Below are 26,124 nucleotides of genomic sequence, written 5' to 3'. Positions count from 1 at the left end.
TGAAAAGTTAAAGCAAAGGGGTAAAAACGTCATTCATTTAAGGGATCACTTCAGATTAATCTCCTTCATTTATTAAGATCAGTTAAGAGCTAAATTTAAGGGACTGAGGAATGAAGAAGAAAGCAAAGGAGTAGAAAAGTCATTCATTTAAGGGATCAGTTCAGATTAATCTCCTTCGTTTATTAAGATCAGTTAAGAGCTAGATTTAAGGGACTTTGAGGAATGAAAAGTTAAAGCAAAGGAGTAAAAAGGTAATTCATTTAGGGTAACGGGGCGCCATATGACCCAGCAGTTGTGGCGCCAAGATATAACGCCCCAATAATCTAGGGTATTGGGCTTTGAAAGACAATACCTAAAGGAGTAATACCAGTCATTCATTTAGGGTAACGGGCCTTGAGAGACATACCTAAGGGAGTAATACCAGTCATTCACTTGGGGTCAGGATCTTTTGCTTTAGGGTAATACTTCAAGGAGTCGTTCATTTAGGGTAACAGGCCTTGAAAGACATACCTAAGGGAGTAATACCATTCATTCATTTAGGGTCAGCATCTTTTGCTTTAGGGTAATACTTCAAGGAGTCGTTCATTTAGGGTAACGGGCCTTGAAAGACATACCTAAAGGAGTAATACCATTCATTCATTTAGGGTCAGGATCTTTTGCTTTAGGGTAATACTTAAAGGAGTCATTTAGGGTTGACAGGGAACAAGTTATTTAATTTTATCAGGGACCCAAAGTTTGTAAGAATAACCGAGTCCGCGTCCATGCGATCACACGGCACTGATGATCGTGTGGACGGGGGTAAAGGAGCATGACTAAAGGAACCACAGCAGAGTCATTCATTTACCACTAATAGGAACCTTTTCATTTGCACCTTACTTGTGATAATTATTTAGGGGGTCATTAACATAGGGACGTCAGCGATTCTCTCTAGCGTATAGGGACTAAATTAGGGACATTAGCGATTCTCTCTAGCGTATAGGGACTAAATTAGGGACATTAATGATTCTCTCTAGCGTATAGGGACTAAATTAGGGATGTTACTGATTCTCTCTAGCGTATAGGGACTAATTTAGGGATGTTACTGATTCTCTCTAGCGTATAGGGACTAATTTAGGGCCTTCAATATTCTGTACGGGGGCTAATTGGGGTAGTTAATAGGGATGATCAATTGGGGTGGATAACAGGGTAGGCAGCTGGGTGGTTGATATGCCGATAGCGATTTTTGTTGTGCCCTGGGAATTGTTTTTTTTATCATTGGAACCTCCTTATTATAACCTCTTCCACATCCTTGTAGACTTAATATTGCTTTGCCCTTCACATCCACTCTTAAGAAAGCTCCATCAATCTTTTACTTTAGATTAATTTTTGTTTGTTTTTCGTTTCTCTTTCATCATCATCAAATTTCGTTTTCTCCTCCTCCTCCTCCTCCTTCATTTTCTGTTTCTTTGTGTTTTCTTCTTCTCTATTCTTTTCTTCTTTATATAACTTAATTGTAATGTGGCACAGATATCTTTATACAGTGTCTTATTCATAGGGATTCATATATATTCTTTCGGGACCGATAGATACCTTTTTTACGTCAAAGAATGTTTATATAGACGATTCATTATATATCTTTTTACCATAGATGTTTGTCACCCAGAACCTCCCTACAGTTATCTATATATAGTGTAACCATCATAGCGATATATATGTTATTTTGGGATCTATCGTGAATCATTGTTTTTAGAAGCGTTTATATAGAGAATTAATTATAGATATTTTTACGTTGACACTTTTCAGAAACTACGTATATACATTTATCTTCTACGGAGGATTATGATGATACTTTGAGGTCTATATTAATGGTATCTTTATATAATGGAAAACTTATCAGTCTTTCTGTATCTATTGAATTTATTATTGATGATTTTACGTGCAGGAACTTTTCAGAAACTACGTACATACAATTATCTTTACTTCTACGGAGGATTATGATGATACTTTGAGGTCTATATTAATGGTATCTTTATATAATGGAAAACCTATCAATCTTTCTGTATGTCATTTAAGTCATAAACTCCAGACTCGGGGATTGATCGACTCAGACCTTCACAAGACACTCTCTCTCTATACACGGATATTACTACTACTACTATTATTATTATTATTATTATTATTATCGTTACTATTGAAATCCTTGAAAGGGTATCGAGGGAAAATATAAATTGATATTGATCAAAACAGTCCCTTGATGAGCAGATATAGATAAGGGTTCAGGGATGAGCAAGTGGTCCAAGGGGTACTCTTTTAAACACTGCAGGAAGCTTGTTGTAGACCAGAATAGATTACGAATTCAGGGTATGCTATAGTGAGAAATTTCCGCAGCTTTCAGTCAGGGAGGGAAATGTAAATCTATTTGAAGAAGTTAAAGAAGAATATAATGGATTGCAGCTATTTGAATGGGATCTGACACCAAGTTAAAGAAAAAGATAGTGGATTCAAATTCGTTTTATGGGGTCCAGCTGCAAGTAACTTATAATCTAGTTAAGGAAGTTTAAAGAAGAATATAATGGATTGAAGTTATTTGTCTGGGATCTGACACCAAGTTAAAGACAAAGATAATAGATTCAAGTTAGTTTTATGGGGTCCAACTGCAAGGGAAAGAGAATGTAATGCAGTGAAATTACTGTAAATGGGATCTGACTGCAAGTTAAAGAAAAATATAGAGGATTCAAGTTTGTTTTACGTGGTCCAACTGCAAGGGAAAGAGAATCTAATGCCGTGAAATTACTGTAAAAGGGATCTGACTGCAAGTTAAAGAAAAATATAGAGGATTCAAGTTTGTTTTATGGGGTCCAACTACAAGGAAAAGAAAACGTAATTGAGTAAACTTATTCTCGTGGGATCTGACAAGTTAAGGAAAATATAATGGATTCAGGGTAATATTTCTGGTAATGCCTTTCAAATATTACATGTAAGGGAAAAACTAATGCATTGCGGGTAATCTCTGTTAAATAAAGACTATTTTTAGACAAAGGCAAAAGTTACGGATACGACACATTTATTTTTGAAGCTGTAAAGGGAATGTTCTGAAGTGAGGAGTGTTATAGTTCGGGGTTTATTTTTGAAGACGTGAGGGGAGTGTTCTGAAGGCGAGGGGAGTATTCTGAAGGCAAGGAGTTTTATTATTTGGGGTTTACTTTTGAAGACGTGAGGGAAGTATTCTGAAGGCAAGGAGTTTTATTATTTGGGGTTTACTTTTGAAGACGTGAGGGAAGTATTCTGAAGGCAAGGAGTTTTATTATTTGGGGTTTATTTTTGAAGACGTGAGGGGAGTATTCTGAAGGCAAGGAGTTTTATTATTTGGGGTTTATTTTTGAAGACGCGAGGGAAGTATTCTGAAGGCAGTTTTATTATATGGGGTTTATTTTTGAAGACGTAAGGGAAGCGTTCCAAACTGAAGCCAAGGAGTATCATTGATGTGCAGGAGAAAGGAAGAAAAAGGGGAAGTATTTTGAGGGTTTGTGATATGTTACTCCACCCCAAGGCACTCCTGACCTGACCTGACCTCTGACCCTGAACATGACCTTATCTTGACCTTAATGATAATAATAAATAATCAGGACTTGTAAATTTTTAAAGCACCAAAATTCTCATGAAGATTCAATTAGCTCTCAACAACAAGATATTATAAGCGCTAGAATTTGCGCTCGACAAAAACAACAACAACAACCAATATTATAAACGCCATGATTTTTATACATACATTAATAAAGTCAATAAATACGACGAGAATGAAAACAGCTGGGTCAGGGAAGGGAGGAGGAGGAGGAGGAGGAGGAAGGGAATTTAAGGGTGACACTTTATGCAAAAAAAATAATACGTAACCAAGAGAAAAAAACAAAAAAAACATTGTTACCGAATCAACTTTTAACATATACTATCTCATTTTCTTCTTTGACTTGTTAGATCTGCTGTTTGTTCGTTTGCTTGTTTGTTGCTGTTTGGACGGATTGTTTGTGCCAAGGCGGTGTTTGGAAGTGCTCGTGTTTGTTTGTTCGACGGTGTGAGGTGAATGGTGTGTTGCTGGCCTGTTTGTTTGCATCGCCGAGTCGCTTGAGGGTGGTTTGTGGCATTGTTTGTTCTGGGCGTTTGTTCTTGGTGCGGGAAAAGATTACCAGCTGTTTGTTTGTTTGTAGGCATTGCGGCATTGCTGTGTTGATGCCTAACTGTTTGTGCTTTGATATCAGAAAGAAGGTGAACATGGGAGGAAGTCTTATTTGTTTGCGGTCTTTAAAAAATTTGATGCTGGATTTTTGCTGTGGAAGGAAAATTTTCGGCTGGGTTTTGCTGTTATTCTAAGAGACGAGGATGGCAAGTGTTAGTTTAGAAAGACCGAGGTTCCTGTTTTTGCTGCTGTATTGGTATATGCAGTTAAGAGAGAGAGACTGATGCTGGGTTGTCACAAGGGGGAGTTTTAGCTATATTTTTCCTATAGATAAGAGAGATGGAGATGAGAGATGTTAAGATAGATCGTGTTTGGGTTGTCATGCAATGGGAAGTTTTGCATTTTTTTTTCTGCTGTATTGAGGAGACAAAAAATGATGTGTTAAGATAGATAGATGTTGGATTTTGGTGATTTTTTTGGCATATTTTTAACAGACAAACATGGCAAATTTTAAGGGATGACATTTGGGTTAGTGCTGTGAAGTGTGTTTGTCTTGGGTTGTTTTGGGTTTGTCTTGGTTGAGTCTCGTATGGGAATGTTACTGGAGATGAAGAGAAGATGGCAAATTTTAAGAAATGTTGATATTGGGTTTGTGCTGTGGAGTGTTGTCTTGGGTTGTTTTGGTTGAGTCTCGTATTGGGAAGGTTACTGGAGATGAAGAAGATGACATGATGAGAATGGAAGATGTTGAGAGGGTGTGAAAGTTGTCTTGAGTGATGTTACTGTAAATGAGGATGATGATGATGGTTAATGTTGAGAATGATGTAGATGATAGGGTGGTGGAAGAGTTGTAGTATTTGATGTTGATTCTAATGATGTTGATGATAGTGATGTTGAAGAAGGCAGATGTTGGATAGTTTAATATTTGTCCAGTGATGTTAAGGCCCGATGTTGATGTTGAGAAAGATAGATGCTTCGGATGGTATAGAGATGTTTCCACTGGTTGATGTTGATGACGACAATAGTTGATGTTGAGAAAAATAGATGATGAGATGGCATGAAAGTTGTCTACAGTGTTATTTAAAAGCCCAATGTTGATGATGCTGATGATTTTTGTCGAGGAAGAGAGGCGCTGGGACAGTGGTATTAATTTCAGCGACATAAAAGCGGAAAGATTTAAATAACTTCCTTTGCCAATACACTAACCTGCTTTCGTTTCGTTAATATTCTTTACATTAACGACCTCAGTGCCATAGTTCATCAGGTTCTAATCATTTCAGGGTCTTGATCGTGCCATTTTCGAAGGGATGTTTGTGTGCCATTGTGGTCAGGTGTGTTACGAGTCAGTTGGGTTATAATACAAGACGTCAGATGTTGTATTAAGTCTTGTAAGTGCTGGTGTGTTAGGATTTGACTGGCTTATCCTACATTCTAAAAAGGAGATTCACGTGCCATTGTGCTTAGGTGTGTTACGAGTCAGTTGGGTTATAATACATGATGTCAGATCTTGTATTAAGTCTCGCAGGCGTTGGTATGTTAGGAGTCAACTGGCTGGCGTATCCTATATTACTCTTAGGGTCTGGATTCAAGTTCGGCAAAAGGCAAATGTTGGATAGTTTAATGTTTGTTTTCAGTGATTTTAAGGCCAAATGTTGATGACGAAGATGATAGTAGATATTAAAAGAGGTAATTGTTGGGATGATGTTATTAAGATTGTCTGCAGTGATTTTAATGATGTTGATGGTTAATCGCGTGCTGGGGTGTTCAAAGTCCCTTGGGTTATAATACGTTACTCCTAAGATGTGGTTTTGAGTCTTGGCGATTGCTAGGTTGGTGTTCTTAGTAGTTTCTTTTCAGTGCATAATGTAAAAGAAAAAGAGAATTGGTAAATCATAGTGTAGAATATGTTGGTGAATTGTGGTAAGAAAGGTTTTAAGTCATGCAATTCCTAGGTTGGCGTTCTTGATAATTTTCTTTGCCATGAATAATGTAAATGAAAAAGAGGATTGGTAAATGGTAGTATAAAATATGTCGGTGAATTGTGGTAAGAAAGGTTTTAAGTCATGCAGTTCCTAGGTTGGCGTTCTCGGTAATTCTTTTTGCCATGGATAATGTAAATGAAAAACAGAATTGATAAATGTTAGCGTAAAATGTGTTTATGTGAATTATGCTAAGAAAGGTTTTGAGGATTACCTGGATTCCTTACCTGGATGACCTTTCCCTATGAGCCATGCTAGAGTAAACCATCAGGCAAAGAACTGAAAGGTCTCACCACCAATGCACGCTGGGTTTGTGTTTTTGGAACTTTTTGCTGCGTGTAGGAAATGTGAAGGAGAAAAGGCATGATATTAAAAGAGTTTAGAGATAGTGTACATAGCTCAGAGAGGTTGGAAGTTAGTGCGTGCAGAAGATCGACTACTGGGCCAGTGTGTCCTTTATAACTTTTTGCCGTACATAATGTGAAAGAGAGGACATGACGAGCAATTGCATGGAAAGTGGTACGTACATATATCTATTATGCTGAAGAGAGAGTGATGTTATGCAATGTTAGGTCTTGGGTGATTGGTGTCATTAGGAATCTTTTGCTGTACGTAATGTGAAGGGGAAAAAGACATGGCCAGCAAAAGTGTAGAAAGTGCTGCATACGTGTGTCTGTTACGCTGAAGAAAGTTTGATGTCATGCAATGTTAGGTCTTGTTTGGTTAGTGCCATTGGGAACTTTTTGCCGTACGTTATGTGAGGTAGAAAAAGACATGGCCAGCAAAAGCACAGAAGTTGGTACATAACATATATCTACGTATTACACTGAAGGAAATTTGATGTTATGCAAAGTTAGGTCTTGGGCGGTTAGTGTCATGAGTAATTTTGTGACGTACGTAATGTGAAGGAGAAAAGACATGATGAGCAAAACTTTAGGAGGTGGAAAGTTCGTTTATTACACTGAAAAAAAGTTTGATGTTATGCAATGTTAGGTCTTGGGCGGTGGGTTTCATTGAGAATTTTTTGCCGTACGTAATATGAAGGAGAAAAGATTGGATGAGCAAAGCATAGAAGGTGGTACGAACATATATCTATTACGCTGAAAAAAGTTTGATGTTATGCAAAGTTAGGTCTTGTTTGGTTAGTCTCATTGGGAAGTTTTTGCTGCGTGTGATGTTGAGAAAAAATGTGACTAGATTAGTTTGGAAAGTCTCGCTCATTTAGTGTCCATGTAAACTTTTCCTCCTGTGTAATGCAAAGGACAAATCGCATAACAAGAATGAGCATGAGAATAAGACTAAGCGCCGAAACTGTCGTGTACGTGTTATGCCGAGAAGTGTATTTAGTCACGGAAAGGGTTAGAGCAATGCATCAGTGTCCTTACTCTCAAATTCTCGTCGTAGGAAAAACGTGTATGAAAAAAAAGGCTAAAATAGGCCTAGGAAAGCACAGGTTCTAGTTTGTTTGGGTTTCAATCACTGCTTTTTTTCTCTTTTCCTTTTTTCCATTTTTTCGTGCAGTGTTCAGCTCAAAATGAAAAAGATGCAAGTTACTATCGTCGTCACATGTGTATGCGTGTATATGTACGTATGTGTGTGTATGTATGTATGTATGTGTGTATAGGAATCCATACACACCCCTACCAACCATGATTTTTTTTTTGTCACTAAGAACAAGTAAAAAATAAAACGGATGAATGCCTCGTAGTTTTGTAGGTTTTATAATACTTGTTGATTGACACTTTTACCTGTTTTTTGGAGCATTACGTCTGTAGATGATGCCGACAACAACACTAACATCATCCATAGTAATAGTAGTAGTAGTAGTAGTAGTAGCAGTGGGAGGTGTTTTAAATGCAGTTCTGGGGGATTCACTAACTAAGCAACAAAGGAGAAATTGAAACAGCTGTAAATAATGTAATAATGCTTTCGTCTTTTTCTTTCTCGTCCTTCCTTCGTTGGCTGTCGCTCTCGTATCCACCGAGTGTAAAAAAGAAAGTTGTATTGTTGCGGACGTGACGGTTATGCATCATTGCCATGCCCTCCCTTTTCTGCTTATGTCTCTCCCTTTCCACTTCTATCTTTCTCCCAACACTTCCTCTTTGTTTTCTCTTCTTCTGTTCCCTTTAGTACAGTTTAATCCTTCGGGGAGTTATTTCTCGGTGACTTATAAATATACTTCTACTGATTAGCTAAAAATATCCCTCCTCTTCTTCCTCTCTCCTTAGTACAGTTTAATCTTTCGGGGACTTTTTTCTCAGTGACTTGTAAATATACTTCTACTGATTAGCTAAAAATATCCCTCCTCTTCTTCCATCCTCCTTAGTACAGTTTAATCTTTCTGGGACTTTTTTCTCAGTAACTTGTAAATATCCTTCTACCGATTAGCTAAAAATATCCCTCTTCTTCTTCCTCTCTCCTTAGTACAGTTTAATCTTTCGGGGAGTTATTTCTCGGTGACTTATAAATATACTTCTACCGATTAGCTAAAAATATCCCTCCTGTTTGCCTCCTCTTCTTCCATCCTCCTTAGTACAGTTTAATCTTTCGGGGACTTTTTTCTCGGTAATTATAAATGTACTCTTTACTTTCTTCTCTTCTTCCTCTCTCCTTAGTAGTTTAATCATTCGGGGACATAAATATACTTCTACCGATTAGCTAAAAATATCCTGTCTCTTCTTCTCTTCTTCCTCTCTCCTTAGTAGTTTAATCATTCGGGGACTTATAAATATACTTCTACTGATTAGCTAAAAATATCCTTCCTGTTTACCTCCTTCAAACACATAGTCTTGGCCCCTCATCATCTCCCTCACGGTTTAATCTTTCAGCGAGTACTCCGTTTTATTTTTGGAAGCTTCTAAATATACTTATACTTGTTGGCTAAAAATACTCTTCTCTTTACCTTCCCCCCACTTCTCTTTCTCTCTCTCTCTCCCTTGCGAACCTACAAGGAAATACATGATTATAGTTATTGAACTCTCCTTTTCTTTTTTTTCTTACCTGTCCCTCTCTCTGTGCCCTTCCCATCCTGACCTCAACCCTTCCCTTCCTGCATTTTTTCAACCTGTTTTTTGTACTTTCCCCTTCCCATTTTTTTTTTCAGTTCCTCCTTCCTGTTCATACCATCCCCCTCCTTTTTTTTTTCATGCCCCTCCCCTTCCCTTCCTGACCTCAACTCTCCCGCATTTTTTCAACCTGTTTTTTTGTACTTTCCCCTTCCCATTTTTTTTTTCAGTTCCTCCTTTCTGCTCCTGCCATCCCCCTCCTTTTTTTTTTTCATGCCCCTCCCCTTCCCTTCCTGACCTCAACTCTCCCTTCCCCTGTATTTTTTCTACATGTTTTCACTACCCTTCCCATTTTTTTCCCTCAGTCCCTCCTTCCTGTTCTATCTTCTCATTCCTTCCCTTCGCAATCCCCTCCCTTTGTTCCCTTCCCTTCCCATTTTTTTCCCTCAGTCCCTCCTTCCTGTTCTATCTTCTCATTCCTTCCCTTTGCAATCCCCTCCCTTTGTTCCCTTCCCTTCCCATTTTTTTCCCTCAGTCCCTCCTTCCTGTTCTATCTTCTCATTCCTTCCCTTCGCAATCCCCTCCCTTTGTTCCCTTCCCTTCCCATTTTTTTCCCCCCAGTCCCTCCTTCCCATTCCTGCTCTCCCCTTCCCTTCCTTCTCACATGTATAGGAAGCCAAGTCATGATTCTCCACTTATGCAACGAGTCTTACCCAAGGTGTAGAGTTTTGCTGTTGAAGACTTGACCTCTGTGTGTGTGTGTGTGTGTGTGTGTGTGTGTGTGTGTGTGTGTGTGTGTGTGTGTGTGCTCTTCGCCATGACTCGCTGAATGTGCTTTTTCTCGGTTAAAACACCAAAGATTGATGTGGTTTTTCTATTCTCTTTTTCTCTACCATGATACAGTTGAAATTCTCACCTTAATTGTATATGCATAGGCGTGTGTGTGTGTGTGTGTGTGTGTGTGTGTGTGTGTGTGTTGGTCCATTAAATATACCATTACGCACTCATCCCATGACTTACCAAAAACACAAACAATCAACATTGAAAAGGAAATCAAATTGAGGCCTTTTTTGCGTATGAACGGGGAACATTTTATCCAAACACAGCGTAAATTCTGGAGTTAAATTTCTGAAATGCAAATCAAATCATTGCCTTGACCCGCAGGTGTAGACAAAACAATGTGAGTGGCGAATATATCAAACGTTTGTTGTGGGTGTTTCTGACCTGCTTCTGTGTGGAGGGAAAGACTCGTGTGTGTGTATTGGTCCTTGTATGTAGAGTTAAGTCGCTTTCTCCAGACACAGGGACCAATATGTAAAAGTGCTGCCCTCTATTGATGCAGATTTGGAAGAACCCCCAACACATACCCGGGTACTTTATATATAGGAAAATAAGAGAACCAAGTGACAATAGTTCCTCCATTAATTTGAAATATGAAAATCGACTGCATAGTTTATATCGACTGATCTATATTATGAAAATCAGATGTATATTTTCTCCACTAACCTATGATATGAAAATTAATGGTATACAGTTTTTCTCCACTAATCTTCATGAAAATCAGTGTTAAATTTTCTCTCCACTAGTAATCTAAAGTTGAAGATCAGTTGTATAGTTTCTCTTCACTAATCTCTATAAAAAAATCAAAAATAATAAGGCATTTTTCAACATGAGAACAGCAGTATTATGAAGCATGTTTTAGAAATGCTGAGTAAATAAAAAGCTGCTTATTTTGGATTGACTTAAAATAGGAAACAAATCTGTACTCGGGGTAAGAGTCATCATTAGTTTATACCTGATGCATGTGAGTTAAAGAGAGAGAGAGAGAGAGATTTATCTGCAATTCCTCTTTGTGTGTGTGTGTGTGTGTGTGTGTGTGTGTGTGTCAAAAATAAATGCCGCAAAATAATCATTAGTTTAACCCTGAAGCATGTGAGTAAAGGAGAGAAAGAAAGCAAGAGAGAGAGAGAGAGAGAGAGGTTATCTGCAATTCCTCTTTGTGTGTGTGTGGCAAAAATAAATGCCGCAAAATAATCATTAGTTTAACCCTGAAGCATGTGAGATAGAGAGAAAGAAAGCAAGAGAGAGAGAGAGAGGTTATCTGCAATTCCTCTTTGTGTGTGTGTGTGTGTGGCAAAAATAAATGCCGCAAAATAATCATTAGTTTAACCCTGAAGCATGTGAGTTAAAGAGAGAAAGAAAGCAAGAGAGAGAGAGATTATCTGCAATTCCTCTTTGTGTGTGTGTGTGTGTGTGTGCGTTGCAAAAATAAACGTCGCAAAATAAACCCCGTTATTGTTGTCGCGTTCCCGCCAGGAGAGGGCGGGCGTGGAGGGCCGTCGCCGGGCCTCACTGTAACCTAACAATGTACATCATGACAGACCGACTGAGAGTTACCACGTAGCATTTAGACACAGCCAATGTAACATATAGTGTATAAATAACAAAAAACATATACATAGCAGCCTAGCGTCGTCGCCCTTATTTAAATACATACCCTTATGCCTTCACCGTCTGTGTATAACGTTTGTTTGGCCTTCGTTCGTGTTTGTTTGTACTCGAAGGTTCAGTCAGAGAGGTGGGCAAGCAGCCAGTTAACCTGTAAATGAATCCATGAAGGTAATTTGTTAACCTGTAGCTCAATTAAGGTGGTGGTGGTGGTGGTGGTGGTGGTTTATCAGGTCCTTCTCTCCTCTACTCTGTTCAGATTACTCATTGAATAAGCTCCGCCTCCTTTCCCAATACATGCATATCATTGGTTCAGTCACTCTCCCTCCCAACCCTAGCGTGTATGTGATTGGTGGATGGCGGAGTGAAGTGTAAGGAGCTAATTCACAAGTTTGAGCAGATTATATTTTCTTCTATTTTTCACATCAGAGGAAAGCAGTTGAATTTCCTTGTTTTACGTAATGACATCAAAAGAGTAAAATGGTTTATGAGAGAGTTTGAAGTTACTCTAGAATCCCCTCCACCCCTGTCTTCCTCTCTCCCACCTTTTCTCAACCCCACCACCACCAGAGCCAGCCATGCCATAAATATAAATAGTTCAATTTGGCCAAACTGTAACATTATTTATAACACTACACTTAAGGTTGCCGCAGGAGTCTATGTTAATCACCAATAATGCATATACATTTTTTTTTTTTTACAACAAAGGAGGCAGCTCAAGGGCACACAAAAAAAGAAAACTATAATAAAAAAAAAAAAAGCCCGCTACTTGCTGCTCCAAGAAGAAACTAGAAACAATTAGGTCACCCCCTTACAAAATATGGAGAGACAAGTTAGGTTAGGTCATCCCTTACAAAAGAAATGGAGGAATATGGTGATTGGATCCTAAATCGCCCCTTTCTATCAAGTATATTAGGTTAACTTCTTAAAAAAGGGGAGAAATATGGCAGTTAGAGTTATACGAGTCTCCCTTCTATCAAGTATTAAATCATTCTCTTATAAAAATGGAGACATAGGGTATCTAGATCCTATACAAGTCTCCCTTCACATAAGTATTAGGTCGCCTCCTTATAGAAAACGGAGAGATAGAGTAATTCGATCTTGAACTAGTCCCCCCTCAATCACTAGTATACATACCCGCACCACTCTGCCGTATGTGTCTCCTTAAGGTTGTTATGTATATATTTAAGGGTTGCCAGAGAGGACAGACAATGTATATCACTAAGAATAATAATAATAATAATAATAACTACACTCGTAAGGAATCAAATACCACATTATATCAGACACTTATCAGTCTAGCGTAGAGAGAATATTGAAGTGGTGTATTTTCGTTCCGTTTTTAGTTTCGGTTAAGTGTTGGGCGAGAGGATTGTTCTTCTTTCCCGTCTCTTGTGTACGCAGTAGAGGAGGAGCAGGAGGATGAGGAGGAGGTTGGCGTACAGGCGATCGTGGCGTCGTGTTGTTGTACGCCGACCCACCAATGTTAACACCCAGGGAGAGAGTATGCCAGTAAACTGTTGAAGAATACCCCGAGTCTCTTTTTCTCATCTACATACAGTAAGGTCTTGCATCTAACAAATAGTGGCTACCAAAAAACACTCATAGGATGTAAATTCACAAACTTGTTAGATGCGAGATTTTACTGTGAGTGGTTTGCATGTTCTCTTCTTTTCCCTCAAGCACTCTTTCATGGGTGTTTTTATGCCAAGGTATGTTCTCCTTAATACACTTGTTGATGAATATTTTTGCTTCTGAATAACTACATGCCTTTCCTCTTGTTATATGAGTGGTTTCTTAGTCTCCCCCCAAAATTATATTGCTTCTATTAACAGATCTGGTGTCCGCAGGTCTCGGCAGCAGCAGCAGTCATGACACGAGGGACAAGGATTTCGTAATTCAAGCAAATGCCGAGTTTTGGGCAGTGGGGAAGCCACAGCCAGTCATCTTCAGGTAATGTGGTGTGGGTAATGAATTGGTAGTGTCCTGTACCCTCTTCTTATCTGTGCAGTTATGAACTTTCTTAGCCAATAAGTTTAACCTGTCCGCTGCGATTGGCATGGATTTGGCTTTCATTGATAGCCTGGTAACATATACTCCCAGGTCTTTCTCTACCTCTGTGGTGGATAATAGTGTTTCCTATGTGGTATCGGCATGCTGGATATCCCCTCCCAAAGTGCATGACTTCACATTTTTCTTCATTGAATCGTAGCAGCCACTTTTGGTTCCATTCCTATAGCTTGGTGAGGTCTTCTTGTAGGAAATCCGCAGTCAAGGGTTTAAACACATTATTTTAGTCTGTGAATTGATGGTGAAGTGGTTAGCATGCCTAGTTATGAATCTGCAGGCCTGAGTTCGAACCCTGGCCTGTCAGTTGGTGCACAGCCCACCTAGCTGTTTATCTTCCCTTTGGGGTTGGTGGATACTGGGGAAGGTAAACCGTGGTAACCTGGATGGAGGCCACATTGACTGTGTCCCGGGATAGTAGGTTATCACCCACCACAGACTCGAGGGCCAGTGTGACAGATGACCACATAGGCCAGGTGCAGCTGTATCATTTTTCCCCCAACTTAACCTTAACCTTTTAGACAGTGTATTTAGCTCCATATAACCATGATAGTTGCAGCACCATGATGAAACTACTCCAATCAATCCTCCCAGTACAGGAAAGACCAAACAACAGCTGCTGCATTAACAAATATATATTTAGTTCAGAGCCACAGTCTTGATAAATACAAAGGCAGCTTAATAAGGGTTCCTATGTACAGATATCTACAGTGATGGAGGCACAACACACACACACGAAGGAATTGTTTGTAGGTAAATTGATTGTAACAGGTATGAATAAGAAGCGATGAATTAGGAATAACTGTGACTCATGATTGCTCTAGATTTTTAAAAGGATATTTATTAATTGCAGGGTTTTCATATGTTCATATTATTACAAAGGAACATTGGTGTGTGTGTTGTGCCTCAAAGGAGTTAATGTTTTTGCCAGATCCAGGTGACCAGATAACAATGGTCCAGATAATTGCAGGCATGTGGCATGAATTAATAAGATCATCAGAATTACTTAAAATATCATTACTACATGTTTTACCATTGATTTTGGTTATAACTTTTAGTACATACAATGAGCGTTTCTTGATGAAGCAGTATAGAGTGCTGACTAATTATTCAATACACACTTATAGCTCCCTTCTCCCTAACAAGCCCCCAACACGCACAGTGGGGCTGTTTTTCCACCAACACTTTCCCTGCCAGAGCCAAACACACAACTAGGCAGTTCAGAGTAAACATCAGCAACACACAAAAAGAAATACCTGAATCTTTAACCAATCCCAGGCAGGTAAGACAAATTACCACAAGGACTTCCACCTGATGCTCCTCTCAATCTTCCCCAGCCAAGAGAGGACTGCAAGTGTGCGCCAGACAGACACAAACAGCAGATCATCCAACGCCTCAGTATGAGCGGATGGCAGGTGGGACGGTGGCACACTCGGCGTCATCCAGGGTGTGGTCGATGACGGGGCGGTACCACAGCTTAACCTGGCAGAGGAAGAGGTGGGTGATAATAATGGGTGAAGTGAGGAGGGTGTGAGATTTCTACTCACAGCTTATTGTCTTGTAGATGTTTGTCTCGAAGTGATTTGTTACTGATATAGTTAATGTATGTCTTCTACCTTATGAAAAAGTACTGTATGTGCAGATGTAGTTTGAGAATTTTACTCATAGCTGGTCCAAATAAATCACTGAAAAGACATGTTAGTGAATGAATAGCTTTACTGAAGTGGAGATTTTAGACCGGAATAAGGAAGACTAGACTAATACACAGACATGTTCAACCGTTCATGCTCAATTTTTTCCCCCAGCAACTCTGTCACCACCAAAGAAGACACGTTACTGGAGGAGGAAGGATGAAGAACAATGGCATATGGGAACAATAGTAGAGAAAAATCTGATTACTATTGGAAGATCAAGAGGAACAAGACAACACGAATTAAGACAGGAGGAGGAACAAAACAACAAACAATTGGAGAGAAAACTTTAACACCGCTAATACAGGTGGAAAAGATGTAAAACAGGAACAAAACTCACTAAGATGAAAAGAAAACCTGATCATTACACTGCCTCACTCACCTCGCCAGTAGCTTCGTCAACAGAGGAGAGGGTGTGTTTGCGCCAGTGTTCTTCAAAAGGCTTGGACTGCTGTCCCTCCAGAGGCTTAGAGAAGTCGTATTCATCCATTCGGTCCTGGAAAACACTCGCACATTTACGCTTGTTGTCCGAATAGAAAGGATACAGAACTAATAGATGGAATAGTGGTGTCTGAAGAAAGGCTTATGTATCAGGGTAGAAATGTGGGTAGTATTTTCAAACCTCTTCCTCATTCACTGCTGGAAAAGGGAAGTGATTGATAATCAAGTATAGGGATAAATTCTCTACTACTTCAGAGCTGCTTGTATGCATATGAGTTTTTGTACCTAATCTGCAAGACTAAATAAAGCCACTTGTGGGACATGAATTGTTTCATTTTTTCAAGCAAATACTTGCAGTCTTTCTCCGGAGACTCTTTGAGGTATTTATGACTTAGGACTATAAAGTTGAATTTATAGCAGTTTTTAAGACAAAATTCCTACCAGATATTGTTGCTGCATATTGATGCAAAGTCCTAACAATGATTTGATTATATAAAAAACTTACAAATCTATTTCTACCAGATATTGATGCTGCATATTGATGAAGTCCTAACAATGATATGAATGTGGATTTATGTATAAATCCACTATCAAGACTTAAATCATCTATCAATATGCAGCAAAAATAGTAAATACACACAAGTCTTATAAAAATGATTCTTCAGCTGTGTTCCAAGAGAATGGCTGAGGAAGGTTGAGCTTGTAATATTGCTGGAACTTATGTCAAAGCTGTGGAAGGGAAAACTTGTAATATAGACACATTACATTTTCCCTCTCATCCTCCTACCTTGAAGTCCTCCCTGGCATGTGCTCCGCGGGACTCCTTGCGCGCTTCAGCCGACACAATGGTCTGCACGGCGTTACTCATCAAGTTCTGCAGCTCCAGGGTCTCCACCAGGTCTGTGTTCCACACCATCCCGCGGTCCTCAAGCTGAAAGGGAGCGAGACATGAGAAGGGGCATACAAAATCCGCAACCTTACTTCTACTTCGCTCACAAATCATCACTTTACTTTTGCTGACATTTACTTTCAGCTTTCTCCTTTAACAGACACTATCAAAAACACTGATCAAATTATTATTACCATTACTAATATCCCTCGCCTTAAATAAACCATACATCATTATCACAATCACTCCCTTTCCCTCACCTTAAATAAACTATACATCACTATCATCATCATTATTACCATTACTACCTTCCCTCACCTTAAATAAACCATACATCATTATCACCCCCTCCCCTCACCTTGATATCGTCCATCTTGCCCCAGAGCGCTGCCATCTTGTCGCACCCTTCCTTGAGCACGTCGCCCGTCCTGAACACGGCCGCGTGGTTCTGCATCGTCTTCTGCATGTTCAGGCGGATCTCAGCTGTCGACACGTTGCCCTTTGCGAACCTCAGTCTGTCAATGTTGGCCACGGATGCCTCGCCGGAGCTCTGGAGAGGAGGGGGGAGAGGGGGGGATGGTGATATGGTTGGATGTGTTGAGATTTTATTCCCTTCTCATTTAATGTCTATATTATCTCTTATGGGGTTGGATGATAATGGTTAAGAGTCTGATATTAACACAGATAACATCACCTCGTTGTTACTATCTCTTTCACATGCGCTCTCTCTCTCTCACATATACACCCTTCCCTTATTCTCTCTCTTCCCCCTCATTTTCTTTCTCTCCAACATCCATTTATCCTCGCTCTTTCCCAAGCATCCAGGCACACTCATGTACAAATACTCTAGCCCACACCAACTCTCTCCCTCCCCCAACACTCACTTATTGTCTCTCAATCATCCACACACACCCAAAATTGACCTCTCTTTTGGCTACTCTTTACTTTTGTCTACTATGGGAGTGGTGAGTAGCGGGCTTTATTTTTTTTTGCACTCTTTTTGTTGCCCTTGAGCAGTCTCCTTTGTTGTAAAAAATAAAGAAAAATTAACAACTCATATATAGAACACAAACACACCCTCCCTTCCTCCCCTCCCCAACACTCACACTGGACAGCTCCCCAATGGTGTCTCCAGGCTTGTTCTCGGCGGCGATGGCGTGGGCGCAGGCTCGGCCGAACACCACCAGGTCGAGGAGAGAGTTGGCGCCCAGACGGTTGGCCCCGTGGACGGAGGCACAGCCGGCCTCTCCAGCAGCGTACAGGCCTGGCACCACCTTGTCCTCCACGCCATCGGATGTGATGACCTGCGGGTTGGGGAAGCAGCATTGCCAGATTGTCCTGCTTGGCCTTTCGTATTTGCCTATTTTCGACCCAAAAAAGTCTCCTCCACCTCAATACTAGATTCATTTATAATTACCGTTGAAATGGTTAATTAATGATGTCTTTCTGCAGTGGTTAAAGGTGGGGTCGGAATGTGGGTTCGGGTAAGGTACTGGTGTGAGATGAATAGAGGTTGGCAAATTTAATGCGACTAATTCTGGAAAATGAAAAAAAGAGCAAGGTTGGAAAAGTCAGAATTCACTCAACTCTGCCTAAGCTAGATGAAAGAACAGCAAATAAAGGAAAATAAAATAGCAAAAAGCAGAAAAGCTGGGTATCCATCAACTCTGTATAAGTGAAATAGAGGGACAGCTAAAGAGGAAAATTTCACTCAACTCAGTGTTAGTTAAATATAAAAGTAAAGAAGGATAAGCCAAATTTCACTCCCTGATCTGTCTTTCCCATGCCTGTAAAGTCCTGCCCTTGTTTTCCCCATGCCCACTGTGTCCTTCCTTTCTCTTCCCCATGCCCACTGTGTCCTCCCATTCTCTTCCCTATGCCCTCAATATCCTGATCTGTCCTGTAACTTTCCCTTGTCTCCCTCGTGCCTGTAATGTTCTCCCCTTCTTTTCTCTATGCCCTCAATCTTGATCTATCCTTCCTATGTCCTTGTGTCCTGTTCTGCCTTCCCCATGTCATTCTTTGTTGATTTATACTATAAGATGCTGGGTATCATGTCTTTGAAGATACCTTAAATTTAACCCTAACCTAACAAAACTCCAAACAACAGTCGTCTCTCAAATAGTACAGTTTCCAATAGTTTGGTTTCAGTTTTATCCGGATTGTCATGGAAGATCTTTTAGGATTTTTAAATTTCCTGCTCAATGGGATATTTAAAAATCCTTAAAAATCTTCTAAGAAAATCCACATAAAATTTCATATATGCTTCCTTACTGATGAGACTTTCAGTACAACAAAGTGAGGTCATTCTTTGCTGATTTATACCATAAGGTGCTGGCTATCATGTGTTTGAAGATACCCTAAACTTAAACTAACCTTACCTAACAAAAACCTAAAACAGTTACTATAGGTCTTTCCCATGCCCTGGTGCCCTGACATGTCCTCCTCTCCCCTTTCCATACCTAGTGTCTTCCCTTGTCTTACTATCCATGGCCAAAGTGTTCTCCTCTTGTCCTCCCCATGCCTGTAGAGTTCTTTCCTTGTCTTACCCATTCCCATAACATCCTGACTCGTCCCTACAGCCATCCTTAATCCTACCCGTATCTCAAAAGCCCTATCCTGGCCTCTCCTTCTCTTCCCATGACCCCTGTGCCCTCCCTCTGTCTACCCGATGCACTGACCTGTCCCTTGTAGTTGGTGGGGACGCCGCCCATGTTGTAGTGCACAGTGGGCAGCACGGGGATGGGCTCGCGGGTCACGTCCACACCGGCGAAGATCATGGCCGTCTCGGAGATGCCCGGCAGCCTCTGGGCCAGCTGTTCTTGGGGCAGGTGGTGGAGCTGTTGGGGGGTGAAGGGGTGAAGGGGTTAGAGAGGTATATGGTGGTTTGTAATGGTGTTGTAGTGCTTGTTTTTTAGTTTGATTTTTTTTTATTATAGCAAAGGAGATGGCTCAAGGGCAACGAAAAGAGTGCAGAGAGAGAAAAAAAAAGCCCGCAACTCACAGCTTTGTTTTGCTTGATTATAATGGTTGAAATTGAGGTGGGTATTTCTCTTTTTCTTTGATTTATTTGTTTGGCCTTCTCATTTAGTCAGATCTTGTTCGTTTGTCTTAGTTGTGAATCTCCTGGCTTATTCTTTTTTTCCTCTACCTTTCTCTTCTACTTCATTTCCTTTATCCTTCTTCTTATTTATTTCCTTCATCCTTCCTACTCTCCATCTCTCCTTTCCCCATTTAGTCAGATCTTGTTTGTTTGTTTTAGTTATGAATCTCCTGGCTTATTCTTTTTTTTCTCTTTACCTTTCTCTTCTACTTCAATTCTTTTATCCTTCTTATCCTTCCCTTCATCCTTCTTACTCTCCATCTCTCCTTTCCCTATTGGTTTATTTCCTTTATCCTTCTTCTTACCTGCCTTTTCACCCTTCCCTTTTTTTCTCTTCTGCTTTATACCCTTTTATCCTTCCTCCTGTCCTCCTATCTCAGCCATCCCTTCCATTCCCTTTATCCTTCTTGCCCCTCCATCTCATTTTCCTTTCCCTTATTTTGCTTTATTCCCTTCATTCTTCATCTTATCCTTCCTCTCACCCTTCCCTTCCATTCCTCCTTTCATTCTTCATCTTATCCTCCCTCATACCCTTCCATTCCTCCTTCATCTTATCCTCCCTCATACCCTTCCCTTCCATTCTGCTTTATTCCTTTCACCCTACATCTTCCTTCTCATCCTAACCCAGCATCTCATCCTCCTACAGCCCACAACATGCACACACCACATATCCATCTTACCCTTCCCTTTATACTTCATCTAAATCCTCCCTCTTACCCGTACATCCAAACTCAACACCCCTTCCTCCCACACCCAACACCCCTCATACCCCAACCACACACCTGCAAATACACGTGGTCCTTCTCTGGTCCACACCCGCGTCCCTCCCTGATCTCGATGGTCATGGAGCGTGACACCACATCCCTGGAGGCGAGATCCTTGGCCACTGGGGCGTACCTCTCCATGAAGCGTTCACCCTCGGAGTTCACCAGGTAGCCACCCTCACCCCTGCAGCCCTCCGTCATGAGGCAGCCCGCACCGTAGATACCTGAGGGGGAGAGGTGTTGGTGAGGTTAAGTGTGGGTAGTGCGCTGAGGATTGAGAAAGAGAAATGGGTAAGTAAATGATGGAAAAAGGGAAGAAAGAGGAGATGTAAGAGGAGATAGTGGTGGGGAAGAAAGGAAAAGGGGTGAGGGGGTGAGGTGGTGGGGTGATGAGGACTGGGAGACAGAAATGAATCAGTGGAAGGAGGTGAAAGAGTTGTGGAAGAGAGAAGATAAGAGATGTAGGAGGAGGAGGAGGAGGAGGAGGTACTGGTTGGGGAAAAAAGATAAGGAACAAGTGATGGGGGAAATGAGGTGATAGGTTAGGTTACTGTTGTTGGGGTGATGAGGTTGAAAGGGTGAGTGAAAGGAGGAGAATGGGAGGGAATGAGGTGATAGGTTAGGTTACTGTTGGAGGGATGATGGGGAAATAAGGGAGATGAGGTGATTGATAAGACTCGGGAAACAGAAATATACACAGAAATCAACACACAAACATAACAAAACACAAGACAATACAAATCTGACCCACAAAACACAGAGTAGGTAAGAATCCCTTCCTCTCCTCCCTGCTTCCCATACCCCCCTTTACACTCACTCACCGGTGGGATGGAACTGCACAAACTCCATGTCCTGGCAGGGGAGGCCGGCTCGAGCCACCATCGCTGTGCCGTCCCCTGTTGAGGTGTGGGCAGAGGTGCAGGAGAAGTACGCCCGGCCGTAGCCACCAGTTGCCAGCACTGTGTTCTTGGCGCGGAACCTGGCCAGGGAGAAGGGGAATTAGAAGGGTATGTGTAGGCAGGGAAGGGGGATGGGTAGGAGAAAAAAAGGGTACAAGTCAGTATCATTAAGGTAAGTTTTAATTTTATTCCATCTTTACCTGTGGATGGAGCCGTCCTCGAGGCACAGGGCCACCACGCCGCGGCACTCCCCGTCCTCCATGAGCAGGTCGAGGGAGAGGTACTCGATGAAGTAGTTGCAGTCGTACTTGAGGGACTGGCCGTACAGGGTGTGGAGCAGGGAGTGGCCCGTCCTGTCAGCCACACAGCAGCACCTAGAGAGTGGAGGAAAGCAATGGAATGAAGAATTAGGAATGTTTCTTGTGTGTGCAAAGGAGTGAATAAAAGAAATGAATCTGGGTTACATAGCACCTTGGATGGATTATAGGAGGGTTAACTGTGTAAAGGAATTAATATGTAGTGTCTTTGATAAGGTAAAGGAGTAAATACAGTGTCTTAACCTGGTAGCTGTGGGGATCATGTTTCTTAAAGGCTCCTCTAAGCAAGTTAATGAGAAAAAATCATCACTCACACAAATCATTAAATAATATACGGTATATAAACGCATTTGTGATCAGTTTATGCATCCTATATTTTTTGGAGTTTCTGTCCAGGCAAAAATTTGGCCCGTCACTGCTACCGGGTTAAATATGGGAAAGGGTGAGAAGTGGGTAGAGAAAGAAAAACAGAGCTTGGAGTCATTAACAGGGTAAAGGAGTGAATATAGAGTACATATATAGCTTCTTTGAGTGGGGGTTAAGGGATATGGAGTGTATTTTGATTGGGTAAAGAAGTGAATATATAGTGTGTTACCATCTGTCCATCCCACCATTGCCAGGTCATCGTACTCAGAGCATAGTATTTACTGGTTTCCGACGCCTAACTATTGCCAAGAAACATCAGGATCTAACTCTTTTAACGATAACTATATATAAGTTTCGTTATTGGAGCCAAGAAGAGTTTTGGGGTAGGAAGTCGGGAAATATAAGCAGCTGAGTACAACAATCTGGCAACGTTGGTCCCTCCCCCTTCACCTTCCTTCAATCTCCCCTTCCTAATCCCTTACCTGTGTGCCTGTCCGCCCTTGCCAAAGTTGTAGCTCTGTCCGCCGAAAGCCCGCTGGTAGATCTTGCCGTCAGGTGTGCGGCTGAAGGGCATACCTGTTAAGTGGATGGAAGGTGTGATAAGGTGTGGTGAAAGAGCAAGGTAGAATTTAGGGATTGTTATGTCATGTTTGAAATGTTTACAGATTATGTTAGAATGCACCAATTTTATCCTAATCAGTAATAAAAAATGTATCAAGTGCCTAAATAATTATTATAAGAGAAATAATGGCCATGTGTCCCCTATTACACCCATATTAAACCATCAAAACCCATTAGCACCCTTATCTCCCCATTAACTCTCACATCTTGCACTCCCTATCCACCTCATATTCAAATAATCTCCCCATTAACTCTACCATCTAACACCCCATCCACCCATCCAATTTATCTCCCCATTAACTCTACCATCTAACACCCCATCCACCTCATATTTATTTCCCCATTAACTTTCCATCTAACACCTCATACCCCCCATTCACCTCATACTCATCCCACTGAAACCCACCCACATCCATACCCACACTCACCATAGTTCTCCAGCTCAATCACGGCCTTGGGAGCCTCGCGAGTCATGTAGTGGATGGCGTCTTGGTCACCCAGCCAGTCGGACCCCTTCACTGTGTCGTACATGTGCCACACCCAGTTGTCAGGCTGTGGGGAGGAGTGCAGAAGTGAGGGTGGAGTGGGGGCAGTATTGGGGAGGTCAAGGATAGGTGGTGTGAGTGTGGGGGGCATTTGGGTGAAGGATGAGGGAGGTATGGAGTGATTAAAATGGGTGATGGTTTTGGAGTGGGGAGGAGTAGAGAGGTGAGGGTAGCATGGGGGAAGTGTTGGGGAGGTGAGGGAGGGGTGGTGTGAGTGTGGTGGGTGAGGGGTGATGGATGGGGGAGATATGGAGTGATTAAAATGAGTGATGGTTTTGGATTGAGTTACAAAAGCACAGGTAATAATGGTGACTAAAATTTGTCTCATTTATACTGCAAACCCCTTTAACAAATATTCTTCCATTAACAGATACACAATCTCACATCTCAACTATACATTCATTACTTATTACTCTATTAGCAACCGTATAGTACCCCATCAACATAAACAAAACCCTATCTCACCCCCTACTCACATCCATATCACCCCATTACACCCTTACCTGCCCAATAAAAAAACATTAGCACCATAATACACTCATCCCATCCCTTTTCCTCACCTCCATGTTCCCCAAGGCAGCATTGATCCCCCCCTGGGCGGCCACCGTGTGTGAGCGTGTGGGGAAGAGCTTGCTGATCACGGCTGTCCTGAAGCCTTCCTGCACCAGCCCGAAGGCCGCCCGCAGCCCTGCGCCGCCCGCCCCCACCACCACTGCATCGTAGGTGTGGTCCACCACGGGGTAGTCTCGGCTCAGCTAGTACAACAATAATAAGAGTTCATATCAGTGCTACCTAAAATTGTTTGTGTATATTACCTGAAGTACAGTAAGTTAATATCATTGTTATGTAAACTAAAAATAAATAAGTTCATATCAGTATTACCAAAACAAAAAATCAAGTTCATATCAGTTACTTAAAATAAAAATCATATCTTACCTAAAAAGAATGAAGAAGGAAACATCAGTTACCAAACTAAAACAAAAAATTTCATATCAGTATTACCTAAACAAAAAAAATTCATGTCACCTAAACAAAAAATTCCCTCATATGCATACATGAAATTTTAATCCCATAATCCATCTGCCTTACTTTGTCCTGGCCTGAAAAGCCTACCTGGTCTGTCTTAGCACTGCTGCGGCGCCCGTCCATGGTGAAGTGCAAGCCCCGGGTGGCAATGGTGGCAGAGGGCCGGCTCAGGGCTGCCACCTGGGGGAGAAGAGAAAGGTAAATTTAGTAAGGTTGGGGGCATATGCTGTATAGCTGCACATGACCTCTTTGTTCATGTCACATTGGCCCTTGAGCCTGTGGTGGGAAATAACCTGTTCCCTGGGACACGGGAAAAAGTGACATCACGGTTACCACACTTACCTAAGTTTCCCCAGGTATCCATTTGTCAGCCACCCCAAGAGGAAGGGTGAAAAGCTGGGTGGGATGTAGGTATGCTGACTGTTTGGGCCACGATTCAAACATATCTTTACCCTCACAATTGTGTAACACTGGACACCAATAAAAAATACAAGCAATATGTAACACTGGCTAAATAAGACAACACTAACTAATAGACAAGACTGAAGGTTGTTATGGTACCCTTATTGTCTTCCCTTCACACCTTTGGCCCTCTCACCTGTCCTGCCCTTGGTAATTACGCAAGGCTTACACAACATAGGTAAGATGGATACCCTGCCCAACACTCATTTAGAAGCTACATAACCATGCCCTGACCTCACAACAGATGCCAGTGGGCTTAGAGGAGGTCAGGCCACTGTTATTAGTTGGTTGACAGGGTGGCAGGGAGGGAGGGGGGGGGAGGGGGGGGGAGTGGAAAGGGAACAGGGTGGAAGGGGCTGAAGCTTCTTGACAATTTTCCTGTTCTTAAATAGCATGAAAATGAGTGATAAAAGGGAAACAATGATGATAAGAAGAAATAAGATGAAAAATAGGAAAAAAAGAGAATGACGGAAATGAAGATGAAAAAAAAAGGGGGAATGAACTAACCTCTTATTTACTTATCTGAGCATGGAAGTGAGTGGTAAATGAAGGGAAACAATGATGATAAGAGGAAATAAGACGAAAAAAAGAAAAAAAAAACAAGAATGAAGGAAATGAAGACAAAAAAAAAAAATACAGAAGGAACTAATCTCTTATTCATTTCTCTGATCTTAAGTAGCATGAAACTGTCGGATAATAGAAAGAAAACGCAAAAATTGAAGAAAAAAAAAAAAATACAAGAATGGTGGAAACGGAGACGAAACAAATATGGCAGGGCAAGATTGTGGAATTAACTAACCTGCTAACCAATTCTGTCTTTAAATACCATCAAATCGTTATTCAAAAATGAAGAAAACACAAAAAAACGGACAAAAATAAACCCGAAAATAAATTACGTCATAGCCGGCCAGGGGAGGAACCAGACTCAGCAACGGACCCCAAAACTTTCCCTTCCCTTTCTCCCTTATGTCTACCCTTCCCTCCCTTTCCCCTGCCCTTCAATACCCACCAGCGAGGAGTGCAGACCCTTGGCCGCCAGCTTGCCCGACGCTTTGAGAGGCAGAGCCATGATGGGGAGACACGGAGCAAAAAGGACAAACTCTCTCCCTCTCGTCTCGGCGCACACTGAGCTCCGCCGCCGCCCGTGTTGTCCTTTACGCAATGGCGGTTTGGGCCGTCTCACTCTCGGGACCAACCTATTTTCCACGATTTCACCCTTATATCAACCTTCAAATACCCCCCACACCCACTGAAATATGTCAAAATATATCAGTTATCTATTTTGTATCCCTAGAACTATTGTATCAGCGCGGATAATGGAGTTAGCAGTGTGTTGAGATGGGTTGCTTTC

The 26,124-nt window shown here is 41.4% G+C and overlaps 1 protein-coding gene and 1 long non-coding RNA gene across 2 annotated transcripts; both read right to left on the bottom strand.

Annotated features, from left to right (window-relative positions):
• Positions 1-34: 34 nt before the first annotated feature.
• On the bottom strand, positions 35-11,113 carry LOC126981832 (uncharacterized). The gene is made up of 3 exons (XR_007734214.1): positions 9,433-11,113; positions 615-9,299; positions 35-510 (listed from the first exon to the last, which is right to left on the bottom strand). It is a non-coding gene; the product is annotated as an uncharacterized LOC126981832 (long non-coding RNA).
• A 3,153-nt stretch (positions 11,114-14,266) lies between these two features.
• Positions 14,267-25,950, bottom strand: LOC126981830 (succinate dehydrogenase [ubiquinone] flavoprotein subunit, mitochondrial-like). Its single transcript, XM_050833405.1, has 14 exons — positions 25,783-25,950; positions 24,399-24,491; positions 23,846-24,040; positions 23,169-23,292; positions 22,602-22,695; positions 21,637-21,810; positions 21,359-21,516; positions 20,556-20,761; positions 19,352-19,510; positions 17,777-17,974; positions 17,029-17,220; positions 16,569-16,712; positions 15,723-15,836; positions 14,267-15,131 (listed from the first exon to the last, which is right to left on the bottom strand). The coding sequence occupies exons 1-14, from the start codon at positions 25,840-25,842 to the stop codon at positions 15,045-15,047; spliced, it is 1,998 nt and encodes a 665-aa protein (XP_050689362.1). The 5' UTR covers positions 25,843-25,950; the 3' UTR covers positions 14,267-15,044.
• Positions 25,951-26,124: the final 174 nt, after the last annotated feature.

The sequence above is a fragment of the Eriocheir sinensis genome, chromosome 49 (assembly GCF_024679095.1).
Source record: "Eriocheir sinensis breed Jianghai 21 chromosome 49, ASM2467909v1, whole genome shotgun sequence".
NCBI lineage: Eukaryota > Metazoa > Arthropoda > Malacostraca > Decapoda > Varunidae > Eriocheir > Eriocheir sinensis.
The sequence above is the reverse complement of the archived record's forward strand: the minus strand, read 5'-3'. Positions and strand labels throughout refer to the sequence as shown.

What these genes read in the sequence shown, in the direction of transcription:
- LOC126981830 (XM_050833405.1), bottom strand. Translation starts at nt 25,842, where the DNA reads ATGGCTCTGCCTCTCAAAGCGTCGGGCAAGCTGGCGGCCAAGGGTCTG. An exon ending in GATTGAGCTGGAGAACTATG is followed by an intron (nt 22,696 to 23,168) that starts GTGAGTGTGGGT and finishes TCCACTTAACAG; the next exon opens with GTATGCCCTTCAGCCGCACA. An exon ending in AAGGGCGGACAGGCACACAG is followed by an intron (nt 21,811 to 22,601) that starts GTAAGGGATTAG and finishes TCCACTCTCTAG; the next exon opens with GTGCTGCTGTGTGGCTGACA.